At 35.2% G+C, this 12,071-nt stretch overlaps 1 protein-coding gene across 1 annotated transcript; it reads right to left on the bottom strand.

The window, feature by feature from the left end:
- Positions 1-1,234: 1,234 nt before the first annotated feature.
- Positions 1,235-4,867, bottom strand: LOC113236377 (major royal jelly protein 2-like; the record flags this gene model as incomplete). The annotated part of the gene is made up of 3 exons (XM_026472407.1): positions 4,636-4,867; positions 2,130-2,299; positions 1,235-1,429 (listed from the first exon to the last, which is right to left on the bottom strand). Coding segments are annotated over exons 1-3 (582 nt in total), but the record flags the coding sequence as incomplete, so codon positions are not given.
- Positions 4,868-12,071: the final 7,204 nt, after the last annotated feature.

The following is a 12,071-nucleotide window of genomic DNA, read 5'->3' as shown; positions in this document are numbered from 1 at the left end:
GTATAAGAAAGTCTGAGGACAGACTAGAGTCAGGACGGCCGAGTGTAGGACGGCAACACTAGGAGTGCGAGCGAGAAAGCATGTGTGAGAGGGAAGGAAGACGAATGGCGCGACAGAGCTTAAGACGTTCAGTTCGGTTCCTTTTTTGTAAAATATAAAATAATTAGTTTCCCCGTGAATTTGTTTTTATTTCGAGCCACCACCCCACATGTATTATATTTATGTTTACGTATAATAAGTTACATAAATAACGGATTGGGGGGCCGATAATTCGTTTTTATATTCGGTAATTGGCGTGTTCGGCACATTTACCGAACGTCACGATGAAATAAAAGTAATAGATAGCTATAAATAATTTATTTTAATTAGACTCAAAACAATCAGATCTTGAAAAAAGAAAAATCGAACCTTTAATTATTCGCCACGCCATGGATAACCGGTTGTTTACCATGATTGTTTTACAGGACTTTAGCAGTGCTTTCATCGCTGTCGACAATAACATCCTTCTTGTCATTTTCTGTTCTCTTAATATCTCCCTGCTGCAATCGCTTGGTTTTCGGATTACCTCCGCAATCGCCATCGCAGGATCGGGATTGATGACACTTATTCCGAATGGTCTCCTTTGACTTCAGGGGTGCCACAGAGTGGTGTACTTTTACCTCTTCTCTTCTCACTATTCATAAACGAGCTCTCTAAATTAATTTCTCCTCCAGTCCACTTGTATGCAGATGACTTGCAAATTTATAGACATTTTAATGTAGCCAATGCCCAATCTGCTATTGAAACTATAAAGAAGGATCTTCTTGTAGTGAAGTCTTGGGATGATGCGTTTGGTTTGCTTGTAAACCCGATAAAATTCCAGGAAATAATTGTAGGTAGCAACAGATTTTACTGCAGGTTGGACATTATAACCGCTCCTAGGTTTTGCATGGCGGAGTGAGTTTTGCATATGCGGAAAATACAAAGAACCTGGATCTGATGATCGACCATACACTGTCTTGGAGATCACAGGTAAATGTCGACGAGTCGATTCGATGCATGCACTTTTCCTATCATTCTCTCAAGCAGCTTCAATTCTTCTTGGTGTTGAACTACCGTTATGGTTATGCTTGCTTAGTCTTTGTACTCCCTCTTCTCGACTACGCCGATGTTTGTTATTAGAATGCTACTAAGGAGTTGCTCAACAAACTAGAGCGCCTACAAAATCTGGTAATCCGTTTCATATTCGGTTTACGTAATTAAGACCATGTCTCTGAATTTGGGTCTGCGTTGAAATGGCTCCCAGTCCGACTTTGCCGAGATATGCACGTTCTTTGTCTTCTTTATGAAATTCTAAATCGTCGCCAGTTTCATCATTATTTGTGTTCCCGTTTTTCTCCTTTATCCACCAGTACAACGCCCAAAACGTATCTGGGACACTAAAACACCTCTAAAAGAGTTGGATTGGGGATATAATAATATCCCCAATCCAACTCCAAATTCTTCCACAAACCTTTTACGGTAAGTGCAGCTCGTATGTGAAATAACTAATAAACTGCCTGTTGGCATTCGTGACAGTCTATCAGGGGCATCTTTCAAACACAAATTAAAAGAGCACTTCCTGTCAAACGCGTTATAACTAATAATTTGTTATTATAATATATATTCTGCTTATGTATGTATCTAAGTATATAAGTTCATGTAGGTTTGTATATCTGTCATATGTATATTTTCATCATTTATATTTTTTATTCACATTTAAATTTTAATTTTATTGTACAATATTTCTCGCAGACTCCACTTTTACACCACGGCTAGGGTTGGCTGGAAGAGATCTCTTCTAGAGATAAGCTCACCTTTGTACATCTCCTTTGTAACGTGTGTTAACACAAAATTAGTATATTGAAAGAGAAAAACGCCTTCAATTGGAGCATGGCAAAATCAACCATTAACATAATTGCTCCTTATAAAATTTAGGCGCTATTTATAAAAAAATAAATCTTCATGCGTGAACAGCCACCCATAGAGGTGGAATATTTTCTTCAAAATTAAATGGGACCACTATGGAGGTACCCTCTTTCCAACAAAAAAAGAATAATCAAAATCGATTCTTAGCATTATTTCTGCTTCACATGTTCGACGTTACTTACCGCAGTCCTATATACTGACGTTAATCCTCCGCAGTTCTGACCTTGATTTTCGTGCCAGGAGTAGTCAGGGTATCCAGAGATCTTGCCCTTCTCGTCCACTGTGCCCAGAGTCACGGGACGACCATCTCTGAAGCGAGGTGTGGTTACGAAAATTCGTGGCGATAGAGTGTCTGAAATTGGATAAAGTGTTTAAACTGGTTGTTCTTGAAGTCGTCTTCACAAAGTCACAAATTCATTGAAGGGGCAATGAATACGCTTCTACAATAAGATTTCGGTTGTTATTCAAAATTTTCCATTTAATTTTTAATTTAATTTCCGGTTGTTATTCCTGAGCGTCCCTCGAACGATTTAAATGCTACATTGCGTCACTAAAATGGTCCATACACAAACATACTAACGCAGGGTAATAATATGGTGCCACCGTCTATGTGGAAAAGGCACGGAACTAAAACCGAGCGTAGAATGTAACATTTTCGTAACGAAAATGGTCTGTACCTATTGCCAGTGATATCTAAAATTCTGGAAAAATTACTCAATAAAAGATTACTAAACAATTTAATAAAAACAATATATTGCCTGTAAACTAACTAAGTATTCGACATGGAAGATTTGCGGAGGGTACAGTAATATTCTTGAGTTCTCTAGTTACAAAACAGTTTGACAAACGTAAGAAATATTTGACATTATTTTCGGACTTAAGAAAACATTTGACACTGTCTCTCTCCCCATACTAGTGCACAAATTAGAAAAGATAGGTATAAGCAGTACTTCACTTTGTACATATCACTGATTACTTGACAAATGGGAAGCAAACAGTGAAACTAGATAACTTTAACAGTGGGTACGAAGTGATTTTATTTTGCGTGCCCCAAGGTAGCGTTCTTGGCCATATAAATGACCTATGTGATATTCAGATCAAGAACGCTAATATCTTCTCTTATACTGCTGATACGGGCATTGTATTCATTGATAATTCTTGGGATGCTCTGAAGTCTAGTGCGGAACGGGGACCGGAGCATGTAAATAGATGGTTAACGAACAATTCTTTTACCTCAAATACTAATAACACAAACGACATCTATTTTAGAACAAAGAATGACACTTAGCCCAAAAATAATTTTTACGTAAAGATTCACAATTGCAAAACCACAGGTAACGCTCGTAACTGAACATTTTATAATAAAAGTTGCACAATCAAAGTATTTGGGTGTTTTTGTTGACCAGCGACTCTGTTGGTATCCACACCTGTCATGTCAGCTCGAACATGTCATTAAAAGAGTAAGAAAACTTAATTGGATTTATAAAATACTAAGCTATGTAGTGCCAGGATCAGTTGCTGGTCTGCAAGATTCGTCTAGGAATTTAAGGAAATATACGTGAGTTTGGTTCAATAAGTATTGATTGATGTATTCGTGTATCACCCCATACAGGAATACATCAATCAATACTGATTGAACCGTTAAAACTCGTTTTCTTGAGTTGGAACGTGCGCAATGCAATTTGTTTAAAATAATGTATTTAAAAAAAACAATATTTTTTCACTAGCAGCTTGTATGAACTATAATTTTACATCACTCAATCTGTACTCACACAACATAAGTCTCTAAAATATGATCTAAATATTCCGAAGAGGAAAAGGAAAGACACTGTGGTACAAGTATCTAAAGTAAATACAACATTTGTAAACAGATAATTCAACAAGCGATCGGCCTGTTCAATTCGATTCATAAGGAATTAGAAACATACGCCAAAACTTATTAAGGCTGCAAGAAACTTATCTCAAAATGGTAACAGTCCAAGTCGTACAAGGAAACGAAGATCTAATGGAACACTTGGTTTAAAAACACTTATCTCTTCGTCTATGGCAACAGGTTAAACATACACACGCGCGCGCGCGCACGCACGCACGCATGCACTCCTGAACACCCGCCCCTCACACGCACGCACTCACACAAACTCTTGCACGCACGCACGCACGCACGCACGCGCGTACGCACGCAAGCACCGTTTAAGATTCAAATTAAATTTTAAATTCTAATCTAACTTCCAAGTTAAGAATTGTTCATTTTGAAATTGATTGGAAATGCAAAAAATTAAATTTAAATTAAACACCAAAATTGCAAGTTACAATGTTAAATGTGTATTTATAGCTATGGAAGAGCGGTGCCTCTTGGCACAGGCTTGATAAGCTTAATAGGAGGTTACCATCCACTGTTAGTGTAAAGTTAATTGTACTACTGAAATAAATATTTATTATTCTTATTTTAAGTAAAACTCTAGCAAATATCAAGAGCACATTGTCTGATTTGTTTACCTTTCAAGTGACGCGTTCTGAGTTGACAAGTAATGTATTTGCATGGACATAGTCTTTTAATAATATTTATACATGGTTTTAGGGTCTTCAATAGCTTAATTTAAATAAAATAATGTTTTTCTAGGCTGTGTATATGCTTCAATTAAATAAAGTTATTCAATGAATAAATAAGTCCACTTGTTTGTGACTCACCCTTTCTATACTGAATATCTACGTCAATAGGTATTGACTTCCCCGGCACATAATGCTGTTTGGTCATAGCAATCTGCTTTGTTTCTTCATCAGGGAAGACGAATTCCAACTCAGCCCATTCATTAACCACCCTTAGGTTGCTTTCGGCGCCAAGTTCTGGCCAGAAGCACGCCAGGCAGTAGAATAAGAAGAAAAATCTCTGGAATCCGTAAGACATCTCTGCCTCGAACCTGTTGAGGAAAAAACAAATTTTGCTGTCAATCCTGTTTATAAACAATTATTACAATTTGTTTTTACTTTTATAAAATCAACCTGAGTTTAATAAATATCAAACACAATCGATTAATATTTACGAGCAAGAAATGTTCAAGGACCAAAAAAAGATGTTGTATTTTTTAATTTGCTTATATGTGTGCACGCGCCGTATACGGATACACACGTTTGCATAATCTCGCGGTACACTCGCGTTGCGTAACGCTGGTCGTTTCACGCCATTTATTATAGAATCAAAGCAATCGTTCGGTGTTTAAAAAAAGTAATTCCAATAATAGACATGTTCATTGTTGTGTTTGTGGTGGTTTGAACAAGAATGCATCAAATCGGAAATGTTTAGCATTTCTTTTTTATTTCATATCATACCCCATATTCAAGATCAATCCGCGATGCTGGTATAAAAATATCAATGCGTATCAACAACAACAAACTTACTGCATTTAAATTTCAATTATAGCACTAGAATACTGTAATGAATAATCAATTTGGGAAATTAACTTTTTCCAAATTGGTTCTGAGTGGTGCCCCGGAGGGAATGCCGTTGATTTGGTACTCTTAATACAGCAAATTCACTAGCTTGAGATTATGTAATTGGTGTGGTTGTCAAAAAAAACTTTAGCACCAGTAGTAGTGTTTAGTAGCAATAGAACTCGTATTATCAATTTTATTTGTATTAGGTACATGAAGTTCAGGTAAACATACGGGCTGCCTGTTGCTATATCTGGTCATTTATATTATGATAGTAATTATATAAAAAATTAAAATTAAATAAAAAGATTAACAGTACTTTAATAACGTAAAATAAAATAATTATAATGAACAAAACAAAAGAAACAGGTATCATCATTATAAATAATAAACGTAATCAAAAAATAATAATTTAAAGAACCACGTATAACGTTTCGTCCTAAATAAACTACTTGCATCGTCGCTTCAAGTTTTGCCCGTTCTATGTATCTTTGTTAATTTTGTATAGCAACATTCATGTTAGTGATTGAATGAATTAACTCACATTTAAATAAGCAACTACTTACCCACTTAATGTAAAATAATTTTTATACTTAATCTTGCCGTTCGATATTTCAACTCTGTTACTTATATTTTGTTATTTTTTCTCATGTTAAGTGAATGGAAATTCATAATGAGAAATAAATCTTTAAACCTAATTAAAATACAAGTTATGATACTGTTAATGCAAGTAAAATTCAACTCAAAATTAGAACTCTATGTATATAGCTCTAAATCACATCAATTATTGTCATATTATCTAGGTAGATACTCGCATGTATTGTGGTATTGTATTGACCATAGATTTAGATTGACATAATTTACGATAGACAATAGACAAGCTAGCATCGGCCGCCGTTCCCGCCATGATGACACGAGAGACAGTGGCGCGAACGGGCGTGTAAAGCACGTGTACGTGACGCAACAAATGTTGTTTTATTGAGCTATCCTTGTACTAAGGAGTTTGGATGCTACAATGGCGACCTTGCCACAGAACGAGAGTAAAATGAATAATATTCCCATCTTAGAGATCGCTAGCAGTGTGTTCGCTCTGATGAGGCTTCTTCTGATTGGTATGACTTAGACGTTGGTGTCCCTCAAGGTGGTGTTCTTTCCCCTCTCCTTTTCTCTATTTTCATTAACTCTGTCACTTCTGCGTTGTCCTCAAATTTTCATCCCTACTGACGATTTGCAGCTCTACCGTAGTTTTAAAACTTCTGATGTCATTGAACCGTTGAAGCAGTTAACGTTGATTTAAGAAACATCGCAAATTGGGCTGAGTTTTTTGGCTTGTTGGTTAATCCCAAAAAGTCGCATGACATGATTGTGGGAAGTGAGCGTATATGTGACACTTTGGATATTGATTATGTCCCAATTATACAGTATAATTCAACGCCTATTGCCTGTAATTCTACTGCTACTAATTTGGGTCTGCCTCCAAAACTTTATGGCTTTAAAATCCAAGATCTGTTTAGTTTAATCTCTTATTTTAACCTTCCTAGACCATGCTGATTCCAGCTATTTAGATGCTACCGAAGAACTGCTAAAAAAGCTTGAACGGTTGCAAAATCCATGCATAGGGTTTATCTTTGGCCTTCGTAAATATGACCGAATCTTACTTTATTCTGAGTGTTGGATCTTTGTATTAATAAATTTATATATTCATTTCATTTTTTTCATTTCAATTCATTTAAAATGATTTAAGTCTATCCACATATCACAGTGCGTTACACCTCGAGAAATGCTAAACGAACTGACACCGTCAGCGAAAATAGTAAAAACACAAGTGCCAGTTGTACTTGCCAAAATAAATATTCTCGCTGTTGTCTAGTCCGTATTGCATGCATTGAAATTGCTAACTTACATTGCAAATTAAGTCATTTTAAGAACTACAAATTACCAAGTATACCTACGACTACACATAATCTGTGAACGACTGTAAAGGAAAATTGATAATCAGAGTAGTTTTGTTGCTTGAAGTTGAAGTAAAATAAATCTTGCAAATAGATTAAAAGAAATATAGATAGAGAAAAATAAATTGTAATAAATCAAATAAATTTTAAACAACTTTACATAATTAAGGCTTGATTCATATTGCCGAGACGCAACGCAACGCGACGCTACATTAAAACCAGCAATGCAATATAAACTTTATCCTCTACAGAATATGGCATCATTTCATTAAACAAAAAAATGAAAACGAAGCTGCAAGAAGCGGCGGCGCGCTTAGAGCGAGCTGCGACTAACGCACTTAATAAAATGCAATATACTATAGAACATATTATCTACTATATAAAGTACACATTTCTTCAAACAAAAAGAAACAAAAGAGTAAAGCCGCGCAGAGCCACGCGGCGCAGGCTACGCAGCCCGGCTCCGTCCACTTTTCCCGCCTCCGGCAATACATAAGGTATATTTTTTTGAAAGGCATACTGCGTAGTAGATCCAATAAAATACCGAATTTCAAGTCTACCAAATAGTGTTCTTTGAATGCAAAGAGACTGACGTCGCCTGTATGTGCCACCACGGGCAATGCAAAATGTAACTTGGCAACAATAAGGTATATATTTCTTTGAAAGGCAGCTATCAGTTGATCGACATCAGGATACGTTGCGCTAACTTTGGAAATAGCAATGCAATATAGACTTCTCAACTAACAAATAAAGTGAATATTTCTTCTCTCGGGAATCTGCTTTACGAATGGGTGATCGTGTTTATGCAATTTGTAGATTTTACATGCAATTAATATAATAATCCAAATAAGATGACATCAGTGGCCCAACGGTTTGCACTGTCGGCACTGCATGAAGGTTCTGGGTTCGATTCCCGGTAGAACCAATACGGGAAATGAAATTTTCTGAAGTGCCATTTCGCGAATATCAAATATTACAATGCACAAATTAATTAAAAAGCACAACATTACTTACCAAATCAATGTGAATAATATAAAATTTTAAATTTATGTTCACACAATTAGTCAAATAGCGAAATGAGCGCACCACACCGATATAAATTGATTGTCAAAGAGGACCGCATTTGCGTCCGCCATCTTGAATCTTTCAGTCAGTCAGTCAATCAGTATAACACAGCGTGTGTATGGAATGCCGCATACATGGATATCGTTTTTTCGCACATAAATTCCAAAAACTCAGAGGTACGAGTCCGGATTCTAATCCACGCCCTCTGCTTGAGAACCACTGGGTTTGCAGATTAGCAACTCATTTAAATTTTTATTGAAATTGATAAATATGTATGAAAAATATAAGACTGAATTAAGTGAGGCTATCCGCGAAAACCCAATTTCATCCATTTTAGTAATTAAGCGTTATTGTTTTAGTTGTTACGAATTTTATTCTTTTGTTCCAATAATGTAAAAATAAATATCATGTTTTTCCATCACAGTCAATATTATGCGTCTAGGTAAATAGCGAGAACTGTTTACTCATTTGGTGCTGCATTGTACCTAATTGTAATTTTGGTGCAAACTCCATCTTCTAAGGCACAATGAAATAAATTTCTGAGCCATTTGAGTGTACTGTTTTTTATATTAAACTCAGTTGTTTTAAAAAGTAGTGAACACGGTACTGAAAACAATGCAAACGATTTGACATTGAAAATCTCACGTCGAGAATAGAGAAGGACAGAAAAGAAAGTATGTACGAGAATTAATAAGTAACAAATATGAAAGCTGTTATAAGCATGTATATACGGTGTATATAGGTTCCATATTACTTAACGGTCTTATAATATGCGGTAACAGATCGAAACAGCTTTTTTAGCACAAGAGAATGGCATTAGAGCAATTTATAGATTTCCCCCGTGACGCCGAACGTCGCGTCGCACTATGGAAAATCGAGGTCTGTTTCAGATCAAAAATCGATAACTTTCTTATTTGTTAAGATAGACTATTGAATTTATGCACAAGCATAGAGTATTAAATACTGCTTTAGCTAAAGTTCAGATGCCATACTTTTATAAGAGTATGTTTATTTTTGAAAAAAAAAATGAAAAAATATATTTCAGAAATAGCTTTTATTTGATTTCCTTAAGGACAACGCTACTTATATTATTAATAAAAATGTATTATTACATTAGTTTTTTAAAAAACAATCATGTTCAAGCTCTTATCCATTTAATTAAGAAATTAAAAGTTATAAGATTACAAACACGTATAGCAAAAAAAGTTACAAAATACTAATTTAAAAGTAAAATAATGTTAGAAATGTATGTAGGTCAATGTGTATATGATGTTTTATTATACTTGTTTAACTTCAGGATCCAAAATGAGTTCATTCACTTTTAAAAGATCCAGGGTATCTTCATCAAGTGCCTTCACACTTTTGCTATATGTTTTTCTAAGACTGGAAATGTACGGAGCTGATGTGTAGAGAAGAGTATGAAATACATCCTCATTTGTAGCTGATCGAGAGCACTTCCTGGCATGATGTAGGCGAAATTTTTTATAACCCTTATTACGGGATTCTTGTGCATCTTCGGAAAGTTGACCAATAGGAATTACACCAAAATGCTTAATGACACTTTCACCATGAATCAAAATTTTGTGTACTGAAGATGGCATGTAGTACCATTCATAATAACTTACATAAATCCTGGCAGTTTCCATGGCATATTTGCCAAATTTTTCTGCATTTATCATTACGCCTGATGAAAGAGCTTGTAAAATAATATACAACCTTTTGATCAAATTCACATCCACTCCGGTGATTTCAGAAGAACAATTTGCGTTGTGAAAAAATCGTCTAGCAGTATTACCGTCATTGGTATTACCACCTCCTTGTCGTGGTTTGTCGATGATCAATCCTAGCTCCTCCCGAAAAAGATTTTGAAATGAAATGAAATATTTATTCGCAAGCAAACACGGTAAGAAAAGATATTATTATACAAGGTGTCAAGAACACGAGTTGCACCAGATACTGGCACGCAAATATTAAAATAATGTCATAAATTAAAATTATACAATTTGTCAAGTAAGCAATGTCATATAAAATTAAGTAAAAATGTCAATAAATAGCAACAGCAACAACATCATAAATTAAACAATATCAAAGAAGTAAGAACAGCACAAATATAAACAAAATGTCAAATACAAACAAAATGTCAATTTCTTTTTATTATTAAAAAATCTTTGATATCGTATAAACACAAATCACATAGCAAATCAAATAACTTTTTTTTAAAGATTTTTATAGGTAAATCTGCGATAGCTGCAGGCAAAGCATTATATATTTGTGTGGACATGTTATAGCAATTCCTATAAAAGCAAGTAGTTTTATGGGAGGGGCCAGTTATGCGGTTTGGATATCTAGTTAAAAAATTACATACTTCACGTTTCCTAGTAAATAAGACCAAGTTTTACTTAACAAAAAAAAGGATACCTCATATACGTACATGACGGGAAGCGTTAGAAGATTTAGTTTTCTAAAAAACGGTCTACAAGATTCGAGCGGACCTACTCTACATATAGCTCTGACACATTTTTTCTGGATAGCAAATACACGGTTTATCTCTACGCAGTTCCCCCAGATGATGAGGCCATACCGCAAGCTTGAGCAGACAAATGCATGGTAGGCCATCAAGGCAGTCTTCTGATCACATATGTGCGTTAGACGATGTAAACCAAATACAAATCGATTCAGCTTTGCAAATATTGAATCAACCTGTGGTTTTCATGTTAGTTGAGAGTCCAATACTATGCCGAGAAAATTGCTGGATGATCATTCCACAATTTTATCTCCATGACAACTTACAGAGAGTTTCTGGGGCTTTCCATTATAATTATAAAATTGTATGAGCTTTGTTTTTGAAACATTTACTTTCAGATTATTTCTCTTAAGCCAGTCAATAATATTACATATAGTGTCATTTATTTCTTTTTCATAATCTATGTCAGAATTCTTATTAATAATGATTGATATGTCATCCGCAAAAAGAGTGCATGGATATTTTGTAATTTCAGGGAGGTCATTCACATACAACAAAAACAGCAATGGACCCAAAATACTTCCTTGAGGCACACCGTATTTATTAACTTTAAACTCTGATCTGTGGGTCTCAATCTCATTATTATTATTTAACTTCACTACCTCCACACACTGAGTTCTGTTGCTAAGGTAACTTGCTATCCAGTTATGCACCTGGCCACGAAAACCGTATCTTTCTAATTTGTATAGTAGCGTTCTATGGCAAACGCAATCGAAAGCTCTACTCATGTCAAATAAAACAGAACAGACAGGTACTTTCTTATCTGCAAAAGTTGAGATATCTTTGATTACCCTGAAACATGCCTGTGTGGTAGATTTTTCCTTTTGAAATCCAAATTGCTCTACTTTAATAACGTTGTACTTTGATAGGAAAGTTGTAATTCGTTTATGCATTACCTTTTCAAAAAGCTTTGATATTACAGATATAAGTGCAATAGGTCTGTAATTTCCCAAATAGTCTTTTTCGCCCCTCTTAAACAGCGGTTTTATTATGGAGATCTTAAGAGGCGATGGAAATGTACCCTCCATGAAGGACAGGTTTACCAAGTATGCCAGTAATGGTGATAGTTCATCAGCACACAATTTAAAAACCTTAGTACACACATCGTCGTAACCGGTAGAGTTTGTGTTGTTGAGGGATTTTATTAAAATTTT

The sequence above is a fragment of the Hyposmocoma kahamanoa genome, unplaced genomic scaffold (assembly GCF_003589595.1).
Source record: "Hyposmocoma kahamanoa isolate Upper Pololo Valley unplaced genomic scaffold, ASM358959v1 91717, whole genome shotgun sequence".
NCBI lineage: Eukaryota > Metazoa > Arthropoda > Insecta > Lepidoptera > Cosmopterigidae > Hyposmocoma > Hyposmocoma kahamanoa.
The sequence above is the reverse complement of the archived record's forward strand: the minus strand, read 5'-3'. Positions and strand labels throughout refer to the sequence as shown.